Source organism: Lissotriton vulgaris, chromosome 7 (genome assembly GCF_964263255.1).
Source record: "Lissotriton vulgaris chromosome 7, aLisVul1.2, whole genome shotgun sequence".
Taxonomy (NCBI): Eukaryota; Metazoa; Chordata; class Amphibia; order Caudata; family Salamandridae; genus Lissotriton; species Lissotriton vulgaris.
Window position 1 is genome coordinate 169,644,340 of NC_141695.1, and position 26,733 is coordinate 169,671,072.

Here is a 26,733-nt window from a genome sequence, read left to right on the forward strand (position 1 = left end):
CACGGAAGAGCAAAAGGAGGACTCTGCACCTTTGTTTCAACTAACATCCCATGGCATGTTATCGCCATAGATCTTGATTCAACCTGGATGTTGTGCATTAAAATAGTTGTGTCGCCCTCTTATAGCTTGTTAATATTGAATGTTTATATCCATCCCGCTTCCAACTAAAGAGGTCAAGAGTGGAGAAATTACGTGCCGCATTAGCCACCCTCAAACTCGCTCACCCGCACTCTAACATCATACTGTCGGGAGACTTCAATATGAACCTACTTCATGGAGGGAAAAAAGTAAAATTGGCAGCCCATATGTCAGCAAACGACAAGATTTCCACTGTAATATTTGTGCAGCTCTTTTGGAAGAACTCTCAATGCACATGCTGAACACACGTGGTCTGATCAACCACCCTCCAGCCTGTACAAGGGTTACACAAAAAACAGGCTCAATCATTGACTACACTTTTACAGACTATGATATTTTACCATACATTTCGAATTTTCAAATACAAGATAGAGCAGAAAGTGATCATTTACCACAAATTTTCAAACTACTCACAAATACACCAAGACTAATAACAAATAAGGTGATGTCTTCACAATCTGAATGTTTTAACCTAAAGCACCTTACCTGGAAAAAGGAAACTATTGGTGACATAATGGGCGTATGTACCACCCTCTTGGAGAGCATCAAAAATGATAGAGGCATGGGAATCCTTTGTTCTCAAACTAGACAAAGAACTCCCAAGACGGGGCAAAGCGAGCAAAGTAGGAGGTTCATTTGGGGCAGCATGGTTCACAAACAGCCTACAGAAACAAACAAAAAACAACTGAATATATATTTAAGACGTCTAAGAACCTGCAGTCAAGAATCCACCCAAGAGACCCTAAGCTTAATAGAAAAAAAACAGAAAGGAATTCAAAATGAACATCAAGGTAGCCAAGCGAGATTATAGAGAACTCACATGGGCGAAACTCCTCCATGCCAGCAAGAAAGGAGACGCCAGACTCTTCTGGGGTATAATCAACCAGCTGTCAAATGGCCAGAACCGACACTTCAACTCGGATGTAATGGAGGATACTTGGCGAGCCCGTATTGATCAAACATATAATGCAGCCTCCACCCCACTTCTAACAACTCATGGGAGGCAACCTGAGAATGCGGGATCCCAAGTAGGAATAGTCGCTGAATCACCTAGGCCACTCCCACAGGAATTTGCTAGCCAGTTCACGCAAGACCAGGTCTATAAGATCATAAAAAATCTAAGCCCAGAGGGAGCTAGGGGACCCAATGGTCTGCCAAACACGGAAGGGCCCATCGTTCTGGAGCGGTATTCTGACCCCACTTTTTACACAAGCTCTAGTAACTGTCTTAATCCTGGATTCATGGCGAGGAAGCATTATAAATCCTATATACAAATCAGGCCCTCGCGCTGACCCCTCCAATTATAGAATGATTGCATTAATCGACGTTGAGGCCAAGATATACGCATCAAACTTGTTGCTAGATCTAGAGGATTGGGTGGATCGTACAACTTGATGCCAAAAACGCAAAGGGAATTTCGGGCAGGAATGGGCACCCTCACAAACATCTCGGCGGTAACTCTTCTAGCCAATCAAGCCTATGCAAAATCCTGCACCTTGTATGCATGCTTCATCGATCTCAAAGCAGCATTCGATAACATTCCGAGGGCAAAATTATGGGCCAAAATGCAAAGTTGGGGGGTGCCCAGAAAACTACTAGAAGCCATAATCAACTTTTACTCGCACAAATGGGTTCAAATAAAAATAGGCGACAGGCGTACTCTAACAAAAAAGATTTATACATCAAATGGACTAAAACAGGGGTGTGTTACGGCTCCCTGCCTATTTAGCATTTATACTGCAGACCTTGAGAAATGCCTCCAACTTACACAAACCGACCCCCCCAAACTGGGCAAAACATCGATACCTAGTCTCCAATACGCGGATGACAAAGTCCTCCTAGCCCAAACACCTATAGGTCTACAGAGATCGATATCTCAATTAGGTGCCTAGATTACTTCCGCCCAACTTTCAATTAATGATAAAAAAACAAAGGTGCTATGCTTTTCAAAACACCGGAAAAATAGGAAAAAAGGTCAATTTACTTGGAATTTAGATGCAAACCCAATATCCCAGGTGGATTCGTATAAATACCTGGGGTTTCATCTTGATCATAATCTAAATTTTAAGCTACAATGGAACAAGGCAAAACGAAAGCAAAACAACTCGTCTTCGCCTTTAAAACTGTTCAGAAGAAGCTAACAGGCTGCTCAACAGGCCATCTCCTTAAAGTAATTGCTGCTAAATTCCTCCCTTCCATATCCTACGGGTCAGAAGTTTTTAAAACAAAAGATGACACAGTCCTAAATCTAGCACAGTCCAGTCTCTTCAAGAGACTGTTTTCAATTCCCCAATATATCTCTCAGGCTCAAATTCAATTGGAATATGGCTTCAAAAACCAGATAGCTAGACAAGGGGCAATGGCTAATTATTATTGGCGGATGAGCGAAGCCGATGATAACACCCTGGCCCACTTCTGTTGGAAAGAGATAGAAAAACAAGCCAGGCTAAAGAATTCAATTGTTACCATCTTAAAAGAGTCACTTCTGGCCCTTCAACTAGAAGAATCATGGCTCTCAATTCCCACATACTCTGGATTCAAAACAGCAGCGAATAACGCAATTAAACAGGTCTCTTTGCTAATGGACAAAACTACCTTTGCCATGAAAAGTCATGCATGGGGCATAATACAATCATATCAGTTGCTGAAGCCCCAAGCATACCTATCTGAACACTTTTCCCATCATAAAAAGCACTTTTTGGCGTTACTGCGACTGGGCTCTTTTCCCACGAAAGACTTAACTCCGAAGTGGATATGCAGCTCGCTGATCAAAGAATGCCGCCTCTGTGGACAAGGAGAACAGTCACCGCTACACCTGCTATGTTTTTGCCCCTCATTACTAGAAATGCGAAAAACATTGCTCCGCGAGTTGCTGAGGAAGGCACAATCAAGGGCATGCAGAGGGGCAGTCATACTATGTCTCGGAGGCTCGTCAATTCAACTATCTTGCAGAGCCATAACCTTCTGGCAAATGGCGGCAAAGGAACTGGATAAAAAAGCAATTGAAATAACTGGAGCAGTCCAGAACTGAACGGCCTGCTCAATTTTTAATTAGCCTTGCCATCTAGCATTATATTGTTTGTAAAATATTCAGAATAATATTTTATTTCACAATCAGATATTTTTAAAGCTATTGCTCGTCGCATCTTAAGCATGCGATTGCCTTACGCACGTACTTTGAGCATTATCAAACTTTCCCCAAGTTGTATTTAAAATGTATTATAGTGGTTTGTATACACTTTTATGATTTTAATGAAATCAAATAAAAGTATTATGACTGACTGACTACTATGCCTGCTACGGGGGCTTCAAGACAGGGTGGATGATGCTGAAGGGAGATCACGCAGAAATAATGTCCGTATACTGGGAATACCGGAAAAGAGTGAGGGCCGTAATCCCACCCAGTTTGTGGAAAACTGGCTGCGAGTACATGAAGCTAAGGAGGGTGTGACGGATCTCTATAGTGTGGAGAGGGCACACAGAGTGCCGCCCAGACTTCCCCTTCCGGTAGGGCCACCCAGACCACTAATATCACGCATTTTGAATTATGAGGACCAGGACACAATATTACGTGCTGCAAGAGAGAATGCCCCTATCCACTTCGAGAATAAAACGATCGCCCAATACCCGAATTTTACACTGGTGATTCAGAAAGTGAGAGCTACTTTTCAGGATGTTAAAAACAAACTGAGAGCACACAATCTGAAGTACGCCTTACTTTTTCCGTCCCCATTTGAAAGTCATTTCTGGCCAGAAAATGATATTTTTTGATAACCCTGAGGAAGTGGCAGACTGGCTAAAGATCACCTTCACACCTCCTGTCTCCCAGAACTCGATCCTGCCGAGCAACTCCGCACGATCCTTGTCACAACGTGAAGATGCAGTCAACATGGAGGAGAATCGACGCCATGGCGATGCGCCTAGTGTGAGCCCATCTCTGGAACAGATCTCGTGCAGCCAGAAGGAGGCTCTTCTGACATCTTCTGCCACTGTCCACTTACGCGCCAGGACACTCCAGAGTATTAGTGCGCGATATAAATTCCCTTATAACATAACATCAGCAGCCCTGGCAAAACATGATGCCCAGACCTGTGTGGTGTCTATCCGCTCCTCGGACGAGGTCACATTTCGTTCAGACTCTGAAACCAGAGATGCATACATTCGCGCTGAGCGTATCCTGGTGAACTGTGTGTCTTATTGGGAATTTGGATAGTCTGTACTTGTGAGACCTTTTATCTTTTAAAAAAAATACTTATTGGGACTGGGAAGGGCGTCGGAGTCTACTTCTGCCGTGCAGTAAGGCCGGCTCTCCTGTCCATCGCAATCGGTATTCCGATTGTTTATTGTGGAGAGAGCCGCCCATTTGCTTTCTCATGAGCGGTTAGCGCTCTCGTAGCTGGCTTCCCAGCTATAAAGCTCACGCATTCCCGGCCGCACAGCAGAGATGCATACATTCGCGCTGAGCGTATCCTGGTGAACTGTGTGTCTTATTTTAAATTTGGATAGTGTGTACTTGTGAAACCTTTTATCTTTTAATAAAATACTTATTGGGGACTGGGAAGGGCGTCTGAGTCTTCTTTTGCCATACAGTAAGGATTGCTCTCCGGTCCACCGCAATCGGTATTCCGATTGTTTGTTGTGGAGATAGCCCGCCCATTTGCTTTCCCAGGAGCGGTTAGCGCTCTTTTAGGTGGCTTTCCAGCTATAAAGTTCACACATTCCCGTCCGCGCCTGGACGCTGCCAGCTGTCAGGGATTGCTGCCCGCCAATACCTAGAGATCTTTGCCGCTTAGGCGGATCTACTCCGAGGAGAGATTGGTTGAGCTGGGGCATTTGGTACAGTGTAGAGGAGGACTAACCAACTTTTTAGAGGGAAACGCCTTTCTGACAGGGAGGTGCCTGGGGTGTGGGTGGGCAAGGGAGAAAGGTGTACCTATTCATTTCAACCCATCATCTCACTTTCCCCTCAAACCTTTGCGACATGGGCCGGAGGAGAGGAATAAGAGGGACATGGGAGGAGGGTGTCAAGTACTCTTTAAAGGTCTCTACCCCAGTGTACGTTCAATTCCAAAGCATGTGGCTGAAATCTGGGACTTACTAGATGAGACCAGGCCTGACATCTGTCTATTTACCGAAACTTGGTTGAATAATGAAGCGACGCCTGCATTGGCAACAGCATTTCCAGCTGACTATGCAGTCATCCGTTTGGACAGACCTGGAAGGCGGGGGCGGTTGGCTATTGCAACTCGTGCCCCCTACCATAATAAAACTTTAGACACTGTCTCCTCCCTCAACCTAAAGTTATTGATATTTAGGGTACTGCGGGATACAGAGTGATCGGGTGCATTAGTGTACCACCCGCCGGGAGGAAACAAGAGAGAGTTTTGCTCCACCTTGTTAGAAATGCTAGCCCCGTACATGCTCCAAACTGACAGGTTCCTACTGGTAGGCGACTTTAACCATCATCTGGAAGCTCTCTCCGGTCGGGAATCTGCATGTTTGGTGGCAGCAATGGAATCTTTAGATCTTTTCCCCAGAATCACTAGTGCCACTCACATGTGGCTGGTATGTGCTGGACACTGTCTTTACCAACATCGGCGAGGTGGTGGTGAAACCTCCGCAGAAGATGGGCTAGACAGATTACTCAGCACTAAGTTTCTCGTGGGTGTGTATGAAACAATCTAGCCCCCCACCCAGTCATAAGGAGCTCCGTAGACCCTGGAAAAGGGTGACTCCGGCTGCCTTAAGCAGGGCCTTTGTCTCTCCTGTATTGGAGAGGGACGATGATGGGGACATCGCCATTACCAACGCCTTAGACTCTATTGCTATATTTAAGAGGGTTAGGACTCAGGAGAGGGTGGCACCCGCCCCTTGCTATACAGACAATCTCAGAAGAGAGAAAACCTCCTGCAGGGTTAAGGAGAGAAGATGGAGGAAATCCAAGCTGGAGCAGGATGAAGAACTCTATCAAACTGTGCATAGAGCCTATTTATGTAGCTGTAACACAGCTAGGAGATCCTACTTAGGCTCCAGTATCATGGAAGCTAAAAACTCTTCCCTGGAACTGTTCTCGGTCTTAAAGGAATTTACTAACCCAAAGTCTGATAATCTGTTCCCACCGCCTGCTCAGACACTGTGTGGGAACCTAGGGAGCCATTTTATCAACAAAATTGATGTGATCTATTGTGCATTTGGCCCGGAAGAGGGCACGCACGGCAACGCTCCCTCTCAGGATGATCATAGTCCATCAAGATTATAACTTATTCCCAATGTCACTGGGAAAGAAGTCAGCTCCCTTTTAATGCAAGATAAATCTGGCTGCCCTTCAGACTTGGCGCCCCCCTTTGTCATGTCAGCGGTATCCCCTGTTCTTTCTGAAATCCTCTCGGACGTTTGTAATTTCTCGCTGGCCACGTCCACTGTTACTCGTAAATGGAAAAGTGCGTGCATAAAACCCCTGCTCAAGAAGCCGTTGGCTGACCCCGCCAACCTTCAGAATTTTAGACTCATTTCTCTTCTCCCTTGTTGTGCAAAGATCATGGAGACAGTAGTCAATCTGCATCTCTCCCAGTATCTGTAACAGAACAACATACTGGATACCTCTGAGTCAGGATTTCGTGCCTCCCATAGCACGGAGGCCGCACTGTTGGAGGTCACGGATACGTTAAGGATGTCCTTGGATAGGGATATCCCCGTCATGTTGGTTCTGTTGGATTTGTCGGCAGCCTTTGACACCATCTCTTACTGGATCCTTTTGGACCGGTTGCGTGAGTTTGGTGTTCGAGGCGGGGCCTTCAATTAGATCCAGAGCTTTCTGACGGGTAGAACACAATGTGTCCAGCTGGGCTCATTTGTTTCTCAAACCACTAGTGAGGATAAAGGGGTACCACAGGGCTGAATTTTGAGCCCCACTTTGTTTAACATATATGTGCCCCCCCCGCCTCAATCATTAGAAATTGCGGGTTTGAAACTGTATTCTATGCAGATGACACCCAGCTGATAGTCCCTATTGAAAAGAGCCCTGAAGTTACTAAACTTACTTGATAATACTCTATCAATGGAAGAGCCGGCAAAATCGTTGACAAGTACCTGTTTTGGAACCATGAGAATGCTCAGAAGGATTTAACCGTGAATTCCGCTTGCGGCCAGACAGACTCTGATCCAGTCACTCTTGGTTAGCCGACTGGACTATGGCAACTCACTGTTGGTTGGGATGAGGGAGTATCTGGCTTCTAAATTACAAGTGGTTCAAAACACGGCAGCCCGCCTCGCCCTCAACAAGCCTGCTTGGAGCCCCTCTCTACCCCTTCTGCGCCTACTGCATTGGCTCCCTATCAGAAAGAGGTCTATTTTTAAATTGTTATGTCTGTTTTTTAAATCCCTCCATGGGATGGGACCAGCCTACATGATGAAGAAGATCGAACGGTACCAGCCCACAGGACTGCTGAGATCCAGCAGTCGTAACCTGCTCTGTGTACGGAGAATCAGGAAGGCAAGGATGGGTGGTAGGGCTTTTTCGTATTTAGCCCCCACACTTTGGAACACCTTGCCGGACGAGATCTGGGCTTGCACCAATTTCCGCCACTTTAAAAAGCTTCTTAAGACCTGGCTATTTAAATGATTTCTCGGCAATATTGTATGACTCCTCCAGGCCCCGAGAGATCCCCCTGGGGATGATTCGCTCCTCCATACAAATGAGTAAGTAAATAAATAAACCAGTCTAACATTATTTCCATTAGTTACTCCACAGACTGCGAATGACTATTGAGGTGGTATGATAGGCCCTCCGGAAGTTGGTATAGTATGAAGTATTGATTAGTATGACTCAATGTTCACAATGACACTTGGTAACCCCGTTCTTTATGCTTATTTCACGGTGATGGGGCTTGTGCTGGAGCGATGAGAATAATGTAACTAAATATGGGGTAATGTGTGTTATGACCGTGGTGGTTGCCACCCCCTCTAGGGTGACTGCACTGTGGTATTGTTTATGTATTGTTTATGTAGAGTTCCTGTTGAACTTTTTGTTATGGTTTGGTCCTCTGCTGTTCTCTGGGGGAACATATTGGGGAGTTTTTATAGTTCTGCAGGCTCAGCTTCAGTTTATGTGACTCCAGATTGGCCTAGTATCCTCTTTGTTCACAATAGATCAGAACCTGATGACACCTCCTAGCAGATATAAGTACAGCTCTTGGAATGTAAGGGGGCTGCATTTTGCTTGATTTACGTCAGGCCTTTGATTCCATACATTAGAATTATATGTATGTCCAGATTTAACATACCAGAGGACTACATAAAGTGGGTGAGGCTATTATACCTAAACCCTACAGCGCGGGCACGTACAGCATTTTTCGCAGCAGTACAGTGTTGCTCGACCGCTGACTCATTGTCGGTGAAATTGCTCTCCCTCCCTCGCAGTTCCACCATTAAGTGAGGCCTTCCTCTGAGCCCCTGCATTCTTGAGTGTTGGTGTTCGAGGCCTTCCTCCACCCGCAGGTTTCACCTGCGCCTCCTCCCTGGTGGATCTCTGTTTCCATTCTCTTGTTCCGCTTTTTCTTTCCTTTTTCACACGTTTTCTCCCTCACTTTTATTTCCCCCCTTCACTCTTCTCTGGGTCTTTCCTCCATTTTCTGTTGTTTTTCCCTCATTTCAAGCTTCCCCCTTCACTCTCCTTCTGTGTCTTTTCTCTGTTTTTCACTCGTTTTTACCCTCATCTCAATCTCCCCCTTTCACTCTCCTGTGTCCCTTGTCTTTCCTCCACTCTCTCTTGCACGTTTGCTGCCTTATTTGCACCTTTCTCTCTATTTTTGCCTTTTTCCTTTTGCCTTTTTCACCCCGTTTTTCACAGCATCTGTTTCCCAAGCGGCCCCTCCCCCCAGCATGACCAGTGCGACTGGCCCAATCCAGTTCCCCTCCCCGTTCCCTCCTCACAGCTGTCCAGCCCTACCCTACCTAATGGCGGCTGTGTCGCCGGGGTGCCAAAGGCAAGCCCTTCTATGCCCATCCGCGACCCGACTGCGACTAACGGCAGGAACCCTGGATCTCTGCACCGCCAATGCTATGACCCAGTGACACTCCACGCTCCTAACCCAGGCCGCAACAACAACTGCAAGCTAGCATCACCAGCCGAAAACCACGGACCCTTAAGCTGTCACCGCTGCCAGCACAGCTGAACCGAAGACCCTGCAATGCATCCCCCTCAATGTCCGTTCCCTCCACAAACACCCCACCAAAATCTGTGACCTCCTCAACAGCACTACCCCAGACGTAGCATTCTGTACTGAAACCTGGACCAACACCACCTCGGGACCGGACATCGCCATTGCCATTCCCCAAGGATACAAGATCTCCAGGAAGGACCGCCTGGGAGGAGGAAACGCCATCGTCCACAAATCCACCCTTCGCCTGAGCACACTCCCTGACGAGCCCACAGACCTGATGGAACACCTTCACTTCAAGATACTGGCCAGCCCTACCCCCACCCTCCGAGGAACCCTCATCTACCGACCCCCTGTACCCCGCAGACTTTCCACCAACTCCATCACGGACATCATCTCCCCACATGCCAACACGTCCACCAACTACACCCTACAGGGAGAACTCAACTTCCACCTCAACAAGCAACTGTATCCCAGTACCACATCCCTCCCGGACAACCTCCACAACATTGGACTCCGCCAGATCATGACAGAACCCACGCACTCAGCAGGGCACACCCTCGACCCCCTCTTCACAACAAGAAACTCCATCACCTTCAGCCACACCACCGAACTCCCATGGACTGACCATCTATACGTCCACTTCACCTTCAGAACACCCACCATCCACAGACACCAGCACCTGTTCCCATGAAGAAACTGGACCAGAATCACTGATGACCAGTTAACCTCATTACTCAGCAACTCCACCCCAACCATCACGGAAAACAACGACGCGCCAACACCAAAGCCCCTCTCAAGAAAAACAAACACAACAACCGCGCCAAGAAAGCTAGATAGTTCACCACCGAACTTTGAGAGCCCAGAATGACTTGATGCCACCTCAAAAAGGCCTGGAAAAGCACCAAATTCACAGAAGCCCACAACAACTTCAGAGCCGCCACCAACACCCACCACCAACTCATCAGAAAAACGAGGAAAAAAGCAATTGAAGACAGAATTTCCACTCATGCACAAGACAGCAAAGAACTCTTCAACATCATCAAGGAGTTCGCCCAACCCACCAGCAAGTCCACCGACATCCTTCCTTCAAAAGAACAAAAGAACTCTGCGACAAACTCAGCACCTTTTTCCACCACAAAATCAAGAGCATCTACGACAACTTCAACGAAGAGTACCGACACACTGAACCCTCACCAACCATCCCCAACACCCAGAAGCCAGAGATTGACAACTGGACAACCCTCACCACGAAGACACACTGAAGACTATGAAGTCAAGCCACTCCGGGGCCCCAACGGGCCCCTACCACCACCACATTTTCAACATAGCCGCCAACATCATCGCACTCATGTTCTGCCACACCATCCACTGCTCCCTGGCAATTCCATGATGACTGGAAACAAACTGAGATCAACACCCTCTTGAAGAAACCCTCAGCGGTACCCACCGACCTCAAAAACTACAGACCCATCTCCCTGCTCCCGTTCCCAGCGAAAGTAATCGAGAAAGCCATCAACAGCCAACTCGCCACATTCATCGAAGAGCACAACATCCTCGAATCCTCCCAATTCGGCTTCAGACAAAAACACTGTACGGAAACCACCCTCCTCATCGCAACAGACGACGTCCGCACCCTACTGGACAAAGGAGAAACCGCATCCCTCATCCTCCTCGACCTCTCAGCGGCATTCAACACAGTCTTTCACCGCAACCTAATACGCAGACTCCATGACACACGTATCCAAGACAAGGCCTTCGACTGGATCCACTTCTTCCTCTCTGGCAGATTGCAGCGGGTCAGACTCCCCCCTTTCCTCTCGGACCCTACACCTACCACCTGCGGAGTCCCCCAGCCCTATGCTCTTCAACGTCTACATGGCTCCGCTCACCCTCATCATCATCAGCACCGATGGACTCAACATTGTGTCATACACAGACGACACCCAACTCATCCTCTCCCTATCCAACAAACCCAACACCGCCAGACACAATGTTCGAGAAGGCATGGAAACGTCGCCAAATGGATGAAAAACAGCTGCCTACAACTAAACACCAACAAAACAGAAGTACTCATCATGTGCCCAAATCCAGACGCCTGGAACGACACCTGGTGGCCCCCTGCCCTCAGAAGCTCGCCCACCCCCACTGACCATGCACGCAACCTGGGAACCATCCTGGACTAAGAGCTCAAAATGGACCGCCAGATCAACTCCGTCTCGTCCTCCTGCTTCCACACCCTTCACTGCCTACGTAAGACCTTCATATGGATCCCCCTCGAACACAGAAAGACCGTCACTCATGCCCTGGTCACCAGCAGGCTAGACTATGGCACTGCACTCTATGCCGGAATAAACAAAACCCTCACCCCCAAGCTACAAAACATCCAAAACGCCGCCACAAGACTGGTCCTCAACCTGCACAGACACTGCCACATCTCGCAGCACCTGCGCACACTCCACTGGCTCCCCATCAAAGTTAGGGTCACTTTCAAGATGCTAACCCACACTCACAAGGCCCTCCACGACACCGGACCTTTCCGGGCTCTCGATAAATGAAAACAAGTCCAAAGTCCATTTCTTCACTGACACGGCAGTTAGTGGTCATCTAGGCTTCGGGAAATGGACGGTTCAAATAGCACCTACTACTTTCAAATACCTAGGAATCCATATATACAGGGAAACAACAGATCTTCAAGATGGCAACTGATGCCTTGCTATAACTGCCATCACGTCCCAAATCAAGTTCTGGACTTTCCTGCCTGTATCAGTGGCGGGCAGGGTGGCAATCGCCAAAATGGTGATGCATCTTAGATTGTTATATTATTTCACTAATTTGCCCATTACGGTCCCGGCACAGGTATTTAAATTATTGTCCTCCCTATTGATTGATTTAATCTGTGGAAGGGGTCGGAGGTGCATTGGAATCACAATGCTACAATTAGACACTAAACAAGGAGGGCTGGGGGTCCCGGACCTAAAATCTTACTGGTATGCAAGCCAGTAACAATGGCTAGCGTATTGTGTGACGGGACGTAACCTGCAGGAGATTGGTATGTCTCAACTGACATGACAAAGAGGAGACCTACATACACTATTATTACCCAACAGCAAAATTCCACATATGGCGTGTAGTAATCAGGACATCAATTAGAAGGTAAATTGAGCTTCCTTTAATGGAGAAGCTTCAGAGTACAACCTTCAAATCTTCAAGTTACATTCAAAGTGTACGTTACACAGAATTCAATGACATACAAGAATACAGAATGATAGAACTCTATTACATACCTAATACTCTAAACTCTGTAACACACATAAGACTCTACTATCAACACTCTATTAACTAACAGAGGATAACACAGCATTACTACACATACTCCCTTAATAATAAACAAACTCATTGTGTCTCTCTGGTCTTCTAACAATTCTACCACTAGATCTTTGAAAAGTGTTAGGTTGAACACACAGCTCACTTAAAGAAATTTCATTTGGATTCTCAACAGGTGGATCAACAACAGAATTGTCGCTATCATAACACCAAAACGGAGAAAACGGCACAGACTGAGAAGATGGAATAAGTTCATCCTCATTACAATTTGCAAACGCTAAATTACTCATGTGCCAAGTCTCTCCGTTGTCAAGAGTAACAGAATTATGATGAATTTTAGAAATTTGTCTTGGTTGAGAAAATTTACTGAACCCCTTGGATACTTTATGAGGATTTTTAACACAAACCAATTGCCCAATTTGTGAATCGTGGGACGAGTACCATGCTTACTATCATAGTACGTTTTGTTCTTCATCTGAGAATGAGTTAAAGCATTTTTTACATCATTAAGATCACAAAAAGACATACCTCCTCTCTTCATCCATCCAGGATTCGTTTTAGAATAAGGAATTCGACAACGCATCAAAGAAAAAGGACTTTTACCTAAAGAAGGATGAAGAGTAGTACGGTATGACCACAGCATTTTCCTACATTCATCTTCCCATGATAATTTTGATTTTCTACATAACTGTATTGTCCCTTTAATAACTCTATTTAATCTTTCTACTACTCCATTTGAAGAAGGATGATATAATGGGGTGAAAGTTTGTTTGATTCCATTCGAAGAAAGGAATTGTAGCATTTCATTTGACTTAAACTGTACCCCATTGTCAGTCAATAATGACGATGGAAAACCTTCTTGCAAAAAAATGGATTTAAGAAATTCAATTACTGATTTGGTATTGACTGTGTTTACAACTTTAAGTTCAAACCATCTAGAAAACAAATCCACAATCACAATAATATATTTGGTAGAATCATCAAACCAAACAATTGGGCCCATAATGTCTAAAGCTACCTCATCCCAGGGCAAATTAGGGGAATGAACAACACCTAAAGGAGGGTTAAACGTTTTCTTTGATTTGTCTCAAATCTCACAGTTAATACAAGATCTTACTTTAACCTCAAATGATTTGTCTACACCAGGCCACCAATAAGAGTCTTTAACCCTTCAGTTAGTACGTGAAATACCAGGATGTCCTTCATGCGACAAGGAAATTATTTGATCTCTCAATGATGTAGGTGGAATTACTTTATCACCTCTCAAGACAAAATCCTCACACACAGTAAGTTCATCTCTTACTTCCCAAAATGGTCTGAGTTTTTCTGATAATTTTTTTTTTTTTTCAAGAGTAGACCAACCATTAACAATTTTTGATTTAACATCTGCTAATAATGAATCTAAAGCATCCGCTTCAAGCCATTGTTCCTTAGAAATACAATTATCAGAATTTCCATCAAGAATGATGTTAGCAACAGAAAAATCATTCCAAGAATTAGAATCAATTTTGGTCACAGGTAAAGAAAGTCTACTCAAGCAATCAGCTATTACATTCTTTGCCCCAGGTACATACTGGATTTCAAATAAGTAATCCTGTAGGTGCATAGAAAGTCTGGCAATTCTGGCAGTTGCTCTATATAAACCATCAGTAGTCAACAATTTTGTGAGGGGTTTGTGATCAGTTCTGACGCAAAACTCCTTTCCCCACAAAAAATTTCTAAAATGTTCTATACTCCAAACCACTGCAAGAGTCTCTCTTTCTATTACTGAATACTTTTGCTCAGAAGGAGTTAGTGACCTAGACGAAAAGCAATAATGACTTCACCATTACTTTCTGTGACTTGCGTTAACACACAACCCAAACCACTTGAACTAGCATCAGTAGTAACACAAGTGGAAGATAAGGGATCAAAACCTTGAAGGTTTGGAGCACTACAGATGGTTTTCTTTATTAAATTAAATGCCACTTAGGGGCGTGGCTTAGCGGGCGAGCATGGCGGACGTGGCTGCCTAAGAGCTCCCGCCGGCCCGCCGATTATCCTGGACTTATCCTGGCCCTGAACCCCGAAAAGTGCACCGCATCAAGGGTGGTGTTGGCGGAGGACACCGGGAACCGTCCGGTGCTGGGGACAACGCGCCTAGACCGTCAGCGGCCGTGGGGCGAGTGAGTGCCGCGAGCGGCCTGGTGCCCGCCGGACAAGCCGGGACCTCAATTTTGGCGTCCCCGACGTGGGGACCTGACACGGAGCCGGCGCTGCCGCTCCCTGACCGCGTTCCGGGGCTGCCTGCCGTCGGCGGCTCACAGCGGAGTGCCCTGCCGATCCTCCCATTGCCGGCGGTGGGGGCCTGGACCGGGGGGGGGCCTCAGAGGAGCTGCGGCCTGCCTGGCCTCGCCGGAGCCGGGGCCTCGAGTTTGGCGGCCCCCGCCCGAGGACATACACGCTGGTTTTGGGACACTCTGGTACTGCTGTCCGCGGCACCCTCCGCCTTCCGGGGGCGCGGCGCCCCCCACCGCGGGCAGACACCTTGCCCTCCACTGGGACTGGCGGCGGCTCCGTTGCCGGTGGGAGCTGCATCCTCCATTCTTGTTGACCGGCGCTGTGGGGGCTGAGGCGCCGGAAGGGGTCGCTGCTGACGTTGGACCTTTGACCAGTGATTATCCTCCCGGGGCCTGGCTGGACCTACAGGTGGTGTGGACGTGGCGAAGGGGCCGGAGCGGCAGGGGCGGCCTGGTGGCCCGGGCGCAGCCGGGACCTTGATCTTTGCAGCCTGGGCTGGCCACGATCCGGGGCTGCCTGCTCCTGACGACCTACAGTGAGATCCCCTGCCTTTCCTCACCGTGTTTGCGGTGGGGCCTGCGACTGGAAAGGGTGTCGGAAGATCTGCGGCCTGCCTGGCCTTGGTGCAGCTGGGACCTCTAGTTTGGTGATCCCCGCCCGGAGTCACCAGCCCGGATCCATAGCCCTGGTGAGTGGATACGGCGGGGCCCCCCGGGAACTGAGGTGTTAAACAGGCGCCTGGCCCGAGTAATTGTCCTATCCGGCTCCTGTGGTACCTGAGGCGGCGGTTGGAGAACTTGTGGTTTGCACTAGAGTGGCCCATATCTGCGCCGTGCCAGGAGTGCCGGTGGGCGCGAAGACGACTTCATACACCTTGGCGGGACGACATTGCCTGGGTTGTACCCGATCTGTGGGCCGGTGGCGAGGGACTCTCGAGCGTCCTGGTGTGTTCGGGACGTCTCGGCCGGGGCCTAGCTGGTGGACTATTGCGAGAAGCGGCCCTAGTACAGGTGCGTGTCACTGCTCTACCGTCTGAGCGGCCGCCATGACGAGGGGCTCGGCCGCCACTAAGACAGGACCCATCGACAAGTTCACTGGCCATGGTGGAGGAGCCGGGGCGGCTGGTGGGAGTCATCCGGCCGGACCAGACAACGCGGCGTTGATGGCGGCCATTACCCAGTCCCGCGACATGCTGGATGCGAAAATTGGCGCGGTGGGGGCCGATGTGATGCTGCTGCGTCAAGATCTTTGCAATGCAGTCGCCCGCATTACCGCGACTGAGACCAGGGTCACGGCGGTGGAGGGAGATGTTGGTACCCTTAAGAAGAAGATTGCCGACATGGAACAGATCCAACGGGGCCTGGCGCTTCGTGTGGAGGATGCCGAAGGGCGGGCGAGGCGGAACAATCTGCGCTTCGTTGGTTTTCCGGAGGACTGCGAGAATGGGCCTATGGACGCTTTTCTGTCCCGGTGGCTGGAGAGCTGGCTACCACCGGACTCCCTGTCGCGATGCTTCATAGTGGAGCGTGCCCACCGCGCCCTGACACAGAAGCCGCCAGTCGGGGAACGGCCCCGCCCGATCATCGCCAGGCTCCTCAACTTCCACGACAGGGACGTCATTCTCCGGGAAGCGCGGATGAAGGACACCCTGCTGTATGACAATCATAAAATAATGATCTTCCCGGACTATACCAAACTGGTCCACCAACAGAGGCACTCCTTCCTGGATGCCAAGGCCAAGCTGCGTGGCCTGAAGATCCAATACTCGCTGCTCTACCCGGCCCGCCTCCGGGTGATCTTCAATTCCAAGACCCTCTTCTTTGATACGCCGGAGGCCGTCTTCAACTGGACCGATGAAACAGTCAGAATCCGACCTCACGTCCAACCGGGGCTGCACTCTGGATCATCGCGTGGCTCGTCTCAGGACAGGAGCAACCCGTCTGGCAACCCGCCTGGCAAAGGGAAACGTCATCGCAAGTCCCGCTCCCGGCGGAGGTCCCTGTCCCGGGACCCCCTCCTGGGGGACACACAGCCTGCTGCGGACCAATCTGATGGAGGCTCCTGATCGCCCTTCATGGGGACTGTCTGCTGGTTGCCTTCTATATGTGACTGTATCTGGCGGAGGCTGAGCTATGGTCGGTGGGACATACAATGGCTGGTGCAGTATTGACTACTTCTTCTTGGCGAATGCCGGGGCCTTCGGGGGCTGTGACTTTCGTGTGGTGTTTTACTTATGACTCTGCTGTATGTTTGTTGGGGTTCAGGGCACGTACTTTGGGCTGCCTCCTCCTGTTGGGACTGGGGGGTGGTTCTGGGAGTGTGCCTGATTAGTTCGGGGGGGGACTAGCTGGGATCCATTGGTATGGCTGGCTTTGGGCGCTGTGTTTTGGGCCTGAAGTACCGTATACCGCGACAGATACTTCATTGTTCCTTGAGGTATGGGGGTGGGGGTGGGGGGAACCGGGGTGTTTGGTTGCTTGTGAGTTGGGTCGGGGTCGGAGGGGTGGTAGGGTTTGGGGATTCGGGGTTTGTGGGGTCTGGGGTTCTGGTTCTGGGGGTGCACGTGGTCTCTGTGTATTTTGCAACTGTGGGATCTGGGGCATGGGCCGGGGGTCGGGGTGTGTGGGGCTGGGAGCATTGTGATCATGGTTGATGTTCCTCACTTGGCGCCCAATGGCGCCTCCATGCGTATTCTTAGCTGGAATGTACGAGGACTATTGGACAAGATTAAACGGGGGCGGTGCTTCGCTGGGCTAAGAGGGACTTGGCAGATGTGCTCCTTCTTCAAGAAACGCACATGCTAGGTACAAAAGCCCTGAGTTTGCAGCGCTTTGGCTTCCATCAAGTGTTCCATGCCGGATTTACCAGGGGCTCCAGGGGTGTGGCCATTCTTATTCATAGACGGCTGGCATATGTACATGAGCGTCAGTGGCTTGACCCCCAGGGACGTTTTGTCTTTGTACAGGGGAAGGTCGGGGTGGAGCCGGTTGTGTTTGGCTGTGTGTATGCCCCCCCCCCTTGCAGTGGGCCTTAGCTGAACGTTTGTTTTCCTTGTGGGCTGAGTTCCCCCGCTCCATGGCTGTGATTGGCGGGGACTGGAATGATGTGATGGATGTGGCTTTGGACCGGCAGAGGAGGCCGGGCGTGGCACTTGTATCCTCCCCTACACGGTTGGGGGCTATGGTTGATGGTCTGGGCTGGGTGGATGTATGGAGACATCTGCATGCGGAACGGCGGGAGTACACCTTTGTCTCGGCTGTCCATGGCTCCCTTTCACGTTTGGACTGTGTCTTTGTCCCGAGGGCCTTCCTTGACAGGGTGAAGGGGGCGGCGATTCGGCCTCGCGGGCTCTCGGATCACTCCCCAGTGGCGGTACAAATTGACTTGTGCAAAGCGCGCTCCCCCTTCCGATGGCGAATGTCCGCGTGGCATCTGCAGCGCCCTGATTATTCCCAGCATCTGCGTAGCGCGATTGCCCATTATTGGCAGGACAACCTTACCGGAGGGATGGATGCGGTGACAGTCTGGGAGGCTATGAAACCCACCCTGCGGGGCATAGATATTGCTTGGTGTGCGTCGGCTCGCCGGACTCGGCTGGGAGGCATTGCTGCGGCTGCAGAGCGGGTGGAGGAGCTCGAGGCTCGGCACAGTGAGGCACCCGATGATATCTCACTGCGGCTACTCCTGCAGGCGCAACAGTCTTATTCCTCGGTCCTGTTGGACGAGGCTCGTCAGGCGTGGTTAGCCACCCGTAGTCGGGTCTACCAGTGGGGCGACAAGTCTTGCACCATGCTCCATAGGCTGTGCCAACAGAACCTACAGCCTCTTACACTGCCGGGCCTTGTTGATGATGCAGGAGTGGTGATTACAGATCCGGCAACTCTTGCAACGAGCTTTGCGCGCTATTATGGGCACCAATATGCCTCTCGGGAGACTCTCTCCCCTGCCATTATCGCAGATTATATTGCATCTGTTCCCCCATCTGCTGTATCTGATGAGGTGCGCGAGGCCCTGGACCTTCCCCTGTCGGCTGAGGAGCTGGGTGATGCACTGGGTCAGTTAAATGTAGGCAAGGCGCCGGGGCCGAGCGGTTTCCCCAGTGAATTTTATAAGAAGTTCCATCTGCAGCTCGGGCCGCACTACTTGCGGGCCCTGGAACATGCGCGAGAGCATGGCCGCCTCCCACCGGACTGGCGTCATGCCGAAATAGTGGTGTTTTTGAAGCCTGGTAGGCCCCCCGATCGCCATGACTCTTATCGCCCCATATCCCTCATCAACTTCGAGGCCAAGCTCCTGGCGAAGGCGCTGGCGAACCGCTTACTCCCACACATTTCGGCCCTTGTCCACCCGGATCAGGCGGGTTTTATGCCGCGCAGGGCAACGAGACACAATATACGACGGGCGCAGGCTGCGATACAAGCGATTGAGTCTTCAGAGGACCCGGCGGCGCTCCTGCTGGCTGATATTGATAGTGCCTTCGATTCGGTCAGCTGGACCTTTCTTTTTGCTCTGTTGCCGCTGCTGAATCTCGGCCCGGTATTCCTCTCCTATATCAGGCTGCTCTACACTGAGATCACGGCCTCGGTACGTATCTCGGGAACGGCGTCTGCTCGTTTTCCGGTGTCCAGGGGCACGCGTCAGGGGTGTCCGCTCTCCCCTTACCTTTTCGCGCTGGCCATGGAGCCGCTGGCCGCCAGGGTGCGCCGCGATGAGCTCTACCGTGGCTTCGTCTGGGGCGCGGATCACTCGGACCGCATAGCTTTATATGCGGATGATGTGCTATTTTTCATGACTGACCTGCAGCGTACGGGTCCTCGCGTCCTGGAGTTGATGCAGGAGTTTGGTCGGACATCGGGGCTCTTCCTTAACCCACGCAAATCAACCATGTGGGTGCTGGGGGGTGCCACAGTGGACTGCCCTTGGGCTGCATCCCTTCAGATGGCTGTGGAGGGTGTGAAGTACCTGGGTGTCTTCCTCTCTGCCTCGCCAGCAGTGGCATGGGACCGGAACATCCTGCCGGTATGGGATCGGGTCCAACTGGACGTCAAGACATGGTCGCGCATGCCACTTAATATCTACGGCCGGTCGGCCATCTTCAAGATGGTGGCTTTGCCCCGTCTGCTATATCAACTGCAGAATCATCCCTTCCAGGTTGACCCGCAGTGGTTCCGTACTGTTGATTCTGTGCTGGGCCGGTTTCTGTGGGCCGGTGGTGCTGCCAGGGTGGCGCTGCGCACATGCTTCCTCTCTACCTACTGCGGCGGCTTGGTGGCCGCGGATATTTTATCTTACTATCAGGCCTCCCATCTCCTTGTGCTCAACGAGTGGTGGTATGGAGACCGTAGTGATCCGGCTTATGCCCTTGAGCATTCACTGATGGGTGGCGCCTCCCTCCACACCCTGCTGTACTCGGCTAGGCTAAGGCGACTGCTTCCGCAAGTCACCCAAGTGGTCTTCGCTGTCTGGCGGCGGGCCCTGCACCGGGTGGGCTGGTGGGGTCGGCTTACAGCTGAAACCCCGTTGTGGCGCAATGGCCTGTTACCGGCGCTGGCGTCTCTGTCCGGATTTGACGGCTGGGATGCGATTGGGATCTCGTCCCTAGGTCATGTCCTCTCTGGTACTACCCTAAAGTCCTTTCAGGAACTTAGCTCCGAATTTAGCATGCCCAAGACACAATTTTTCCGTTACCTTCAATTTCGCCACGCGCTTACCCCTAGTCTGGTGGGCCTGGAACAGCTCCCTGATTTTAGCCCTATCGAGGCTAAATTGTTTATGGGAGACCTAGGTGACAAGAAGGTCTCGCAGATTTATCGCTCTCTGGTCACTCACTGTTCCCCTTCACTCGCAGCGCTGAGGGCCTCTTGGGAGGGTGATGTTGGTCCATTGGATGATGACGACTGGCGTGAGGCCTTGGAATCTCCCCGAGGTGCTGCTATAGCCATCCGCCTTCGCTTCATCCAGTTCAAATACCTCCATCGGGCGTATTATACTAGACACCGCCTATGGCGGGCAGGCCTTATCGCGTCTCCGGAATGCCTGAGGTGTGGTTCTGAAGAAAGCACCCTGTTTCATACAGTATGGTCCTGTGAGAGACTGACTCGATTCTGGGCTGGGGTTTGGGACTGCCTGTCAGAGGTGTTGGGTTGGGACCTGCCCCGTACCCCCAGGCTGGGCCTTCTTCATGTTCTAGAGAATGTTGGGGGCAATATTTATAAACGCCATTTGCTGTTGCTGGGGCTGGTGGTGGCGAAGAGGGACCTGGCGCAGGCCTGGAAGAGCGAGCGCGCCCCCCCACTCGGGGCTTGGAGGGCGGGCCTGGATTTTCTCATGGGTCTAGAGCAGCCCGTTTTTGAAGCCCGGGGATGTCCCCGTAAACATTACAAAATCTGGAAACGGTGGGCGGATTACCGGGGCCTGCTCCTTGACCCCCCCCCCGTGGACATTGTTGATGCATTACAGCTGGATGTGGATCCCGCACTCTAGGCCGCTGGCCGGCTCCACCTTTGTAAGTTATCTCATGTTGCTGGACTATGATCACGTGCACTGGGTTAGGGTGGGATAAGGGGTGGGTAGCTGGGGGCGGGGCTGGTTGGTGTTTTTTTTTGGGGTTGGGTGGGTGGGGTAGTTCGATGTCATTCACTATATAACGTTGGGTTCGATGCTGTGCTAATAATGTGTCTCTTTCTATCTGTCATTGACAGTCTCCTCCTGTCTGTGGAGGGCTGTGTTGAGCTTTGCTTGGACCCATAATAAAAATTGGTTATGGAAAAAAAAATTAAATGCCACTTGACACTCCACAGACCAAGAAAATGACACTTTGTTCTTAAGTAATTCTCTCATGACTTGGGTTTTGCTTGAAAAGTTATTCACAAACTTCGAATAAAATTCTGCTAAGCCAAGAAATGACCTTAATTCATCCTTGGTTTTTGGGGCAGGAGCATCAAGAATTGCTCTGACCAATTTAGTTTTGGGCCTAATACCAGACTCTCCAATTTCATGTCCTAAATAAACAACTTGGTTTTCAGAAAATTTGCATTTAGAAACTTCAGTTGTTAATCCATGTTTCTCAAGCATTTTCATGACATCCCTTAACCTTGAATCATGTTCAGTAGAATCTTGTCCCATAACAAGTATGTCGTCCTGAAAAAATGTGACACCAGGCATATCACCAAAAAGTTGTGCCATTAAGCGTTGAAACACGGCCGCAGCCGAAGCTAGACCAAATGGCATACGTTTAAAACGAAAACAACCAAAAGGTGTACAAAAAGTAGTCAAGCTTCGGCTGGAACGGTGTAAAACAACCTGGTGATAGGCGGATGATAAATCAACCGTGGAAAAATATTTATAACCACGAGTAAGGGACAACATCTCGTCTATCCTTGGCAAGGGAAATTGATCAACAACTATATTATTATTCAGATTTCTCAGATCGACGCATAAGCGGATTTTGCCGTTGGCACGTCTGGCAACGACCAACGGAGAAATCCACTCAGATGCCTCCACAGGCTCAATTATATCACACTCTTGCAATTTTAAAAGTTCTTTCTTAACTTCTTCTCTTACAATAAGGGGTACATGTCTTACCCTATGAATCCTGGGAGTAGCATTGTCTTTTAATCTGATTTTATGAGAAAACCCACTTAATTTACCAATTTTTCCAGAAAAGACACTTGGAAATTCCTTCACAACCCAATTCTTAGTGGTTTCACTTTCACAAGCTACAAGAACTTGCTCCGGGCTGTTTGGGTTAAGAATTATATTCAATGCTCTTTGGTCCTTCCACCCCAAGACAGAAGGTCCATCTTGAGCAATGTAGAGCTTGCAAATAGCAGAGCGACTTTTAAAATCAAAAACAAGTGAACGAAATCCCAATAAGTCAATCTTATTTCCCGTGAAACTTTCAGGAAGAACATCAGGTGGCTCTAAATGAGAACCCAGATTATTGACTAGTTTAGCTTGCCATATACTTTTAGCTATTATCGTAAATGGGGATCCCGAATCCGCTGCTACCTGCAAAGGAATACCACCAAATTTAACGATACACAAAGGTTTACTACTGTCTTTGTCATTAATATTTAAGACAATGTTGCACTTTCTCTGATCATGAATGTCCGAGTCACCAGAAGAGGTGTCAGAATCGCTTTCATTCAAACATGAAACCTTTGGAGATTGAACAGACTTCCTTTTGCAAGACTTTGAAAAATGTCCTACAATTTCACAATTCGAACATTTCGTAAGTCTAGCAGGACAATTTTCTGAACTGGCATTGTGTGATTTGCTTCCACAGCGAAAGCAAGCAAATGATGTTGAATCAAATTTGTTAAATTTAGGCTTAGAAGCATTTTTGAAATTTTGCGCGTTGCTAGAGAATTGCTTTTTTTTGGAACGGAAATCTTTTCCTTTCTTACTTTCAGAGATATTGTTGACAGAAGTAGATTTTGAATTTTCATTTTGTTCAGAAATGGCTTTATTGCTCCTTTCCGATAATTCAGCCTTTTTGACAGGTGTAATAACATCTTTAAGAGCAGAATCACCTTCAATCCAAAGTCGGTCTTGTATTCCTTTATTTCTAGAACAAACCACAACCTGGTCTCTTATTAAGTCATCGTGGAGAACACCAAATTTGCAAGGTGCAGCGAGTATTTTTAACGCAGCTACGAACTCTTCTACAGATTCATTTGGCAATTGCTTCCTTTTAAAGGAAGCTCTTCTCGTGACTCCAATGCACACCACAGGAGAATAATTGTATTGTATTGTGTTGTAAAAGTACTTGTAAAGCGCGTTTGCTGCCCGAAAGCGTCCAAGCGCTGAGTAGAAGCAGGGAGTACCTGGAGGGGAGTACCTGGAGGGGATCTAGGGGGAGGCGGATTTGGCGAACAGTAGGGTCTTTAGACTTTTACGGAATGAAAGGAGGTCTGGGTTGGACCGAAGTGAGATGGGGAGGGCATTCCAGAGCTTGGCGGTGTTCAAGGAGAACATCCTGCCCCCAGACCTGGCTCGCTTCACTCTGGGAACAACCGCGAGGTACGCCTCTGTCGACCGGAGGTTCCTGTTAGGTTGGTAAGGAATGATAAGGTCAGTGTTGATGGCTGGGGCTGTTTTCCAGAAGGCGCGGTGCGCCAAGCACAGCGCCTTGAAGGTCACTCTCTGCCTCACTGGCAACCAGTGGAGAGTTTTCAGAGCGGGTCTGGCTGATTGAGTGCGCGAGAGTTCCAACAAGGTGCGGGCTGCACAGTTTTGGACGACCTGTAGTTTCCGGAGGGTCATCTCTGGTGCTCCTAGATACAAGGCATTGTTAGAATCCAGGCGTGACTGGATAAGGCCTTGTACCGCCACCTTTTTGGCCTCTAGGGGGAGTAGCGGAAGGACTTTCCTCAAGATTCTAAGCAGGCCAAAGCAGGTGGAAGACAGTTTTTTGGCCTGAGTAGAAAAGGAGAGTTTGTTGTCAAGCCATATCTCCAGGCTTTTAACGCTGTCCTTAGGGGTGGGAGGAGGGCCCAAGGCACTGGGCCACAGTGAAGTGAATGGTACGGGAGAGGTGGGGCCTAGGAGCATAAGCTCCGTCTTATCACCGTTTAGTTTTAGGGAGGAGTTGGTCATCCATCCCTTGACATCCACTAGACAGTTTAAGAGGTCGGCTGCGGAATGCCTACTGTTCTTCGTGGCCAACGAGACCACAAGCTGGGTGTCGTCGGCATATGACACAATTTTAATGCCATATGGTTCGACAACACCCGCCAGCGGCCTCATGTATACTTTGAACAGTACAGGGCTCAGAGAGGAGCCCTGTGGTACTCCGCAGCTCAGGGGTTTACTCGAGGACACCATCTCTCCATCAAAGATCTGGAACGACCTCCCAGACAGGAAGGACTCGAACCACCTTAAGGCGTCACCTGAGACTCCGATGTTATGGAGACGGTCCAGCAAGGTGGTGTGGCTGACCGTATCGAAGGCAGCACTTAGATCAAGGAGGATCACTGCCACTGATCCTCCCTGATCCAGTATCCTTCGAGTCTCTTCGGTGACGGCTAGCAAGGCGGTTTCAGTGCCATGCTTTGGTCTGAAGCCCGTCTGGGATGTGTGTAGTAGAGAGTGGTCCTCCAGGAACTGGACCAGCTGCATGTTTATGTGCTTCTCTAACACCTTGCTGGCCCAAGGAAGAAGAGAGATGGGACGGTAGCTGGAGTAGTCGTCAGGGTCCAGGCTGGGCTTCTTCAGCAGCGCCCTTACCATGGCCTGTTTCCAGGCTGTGGGGACTGAGCATGCGGATATAGAGGTATTTAGAAGATCCCGGATGACAGGCAAAGTGGCTGTACTTGCCTGCATTAGGACTTCTGGAGGAGCAGGATCGCGGGGGAGCCGGATTTTACTTGTCGTGCCACTTTACTTAAGGTGTCAAGGTCCAACGGAAGAAAGTGCTCAAGGGCAGGCTGATCTGGGTGCTGAGGTGATTTAGGGGGGGGGTAGTGAGATACATCCAGAGTAGTGTCTGAGGTGGGGAAGGTGGAGTAAATTTTTGTAACTTTATTATAGAAGAAATCCGCAAGCTCGTTGCATTGATCCTTGGTTTTGTTAGGTGGAGGTGCCGTGTTGGCGGTGGAGCAATGCTTTATTATCTGGAAAATTTCTTTAGGTTTTGATTTTGCTTCTAATATTTTCTCAGAATAATAGGTTGCCTGTGCTGTTTTGATCCCTTCTTTATAGACTTTAATCGCTTCTTTATAAGAGGCCTTTTTGTCTGGGAAAAAGTCTAAACGCCAGGCTCGCTCTCGTTGCCTACAGAGGCGTTTTAGTTGTCTAAGAGAGTCAGAAAACCAAGGGGCAGTTTTCTGTAGTCTGTTAGAGGATGATTTACGGATCGGAAGAATCGAGTCCAGCGAATGAGTGATCCAGTTTTCGTAGTGGGAGTTAGCCACGTTGGGATCTGGACAGAGTAAAGGGCAAGTGGAGTCTAGTTTATGTAGCCAGGCCTCCAATGGGATAATAATGATCAGTCAAATCCATAATAGCTGCTTTAAAGACATCTATATCGCCAGATCTTTCCTGTTTCTGCATTTGGTTATAAACTCTCAAACCCTCAGCTCCTAAACAATAAAGTAAAATTCTTTTTTTTCTTTCAGGAGACATTATTCCCACATTATCCTCTTGGGTAGCCAAATAATTCATGAAGTAGTCTTTCTCTTTCCACTCAAGCCATTTGACATTGGGCTCACCAGGAGAAGAAAGAAACTCTTTCGGGTTGTTGAGATTAATTAATGGACTAGTATTCACGTTACCTGAAGAACTTGCATTTTCAGTCATGTTGAACACGTTTTTAAATTGTAAATAATTTGCGAAGAAGCAATAAAAAAAAAAACAGCTTACTTGGTTGTCGTTGAATCTCTGAACCAGTTCACAATATGCTTGAACCAGTTACGAGAAAGTAACCAGCTTAATTCCCTTCAGCACATACAAAAATCGATTGGTGTGGTTACTAACTCCAAAATGGCGTCTTGCAAGGGTCACGTAATGTGACCTCGCGTGATGACGCAGCTCGTAGATGGTGCGACCAGGCTGAAGTCATAGAGAGCGCACACAGCAAGAGAAAAGAATGCTGACTGACACGCACTGACGCGCCAGTTCAATAACGGAGGCACAATGGAAAGAGCACGCATAGCAGTAAGGAAATGGAGCGAGCTCTAAATTTAAAAGATGCCAGGAACGTTGCAGCGATAAACAGTGGATAAGGCTCCCACACTGCAAAATCACTGAAAATGTACTTACTTCGACGATCCAATATCGCGAAGAGACTTTGAAGCAACGAATCTTTCATACAGAAAAAAAAATCGAG

General features: G+C 49.2%; 1 protein-coding gene across 1 annotated transcript in view; it reads right to left on the reverse strand.

Moving 5' to 3' along the window:
* LOC147701089 (uncharacterized) overlaps positions 1 to 26,733 on the reverse strand; it is a 546,834-nt gene that overhangs the window by 478,862 nt on the left and 41,239 nt on the right. The window contains 1 exon segment of the mRNA XM_086929303.1: positions 3,946 to 3,953. Within this exon segment, the coding sequence (XP_086785429.1) occupies positions 3,946 to 3,953 (8 nt within the window).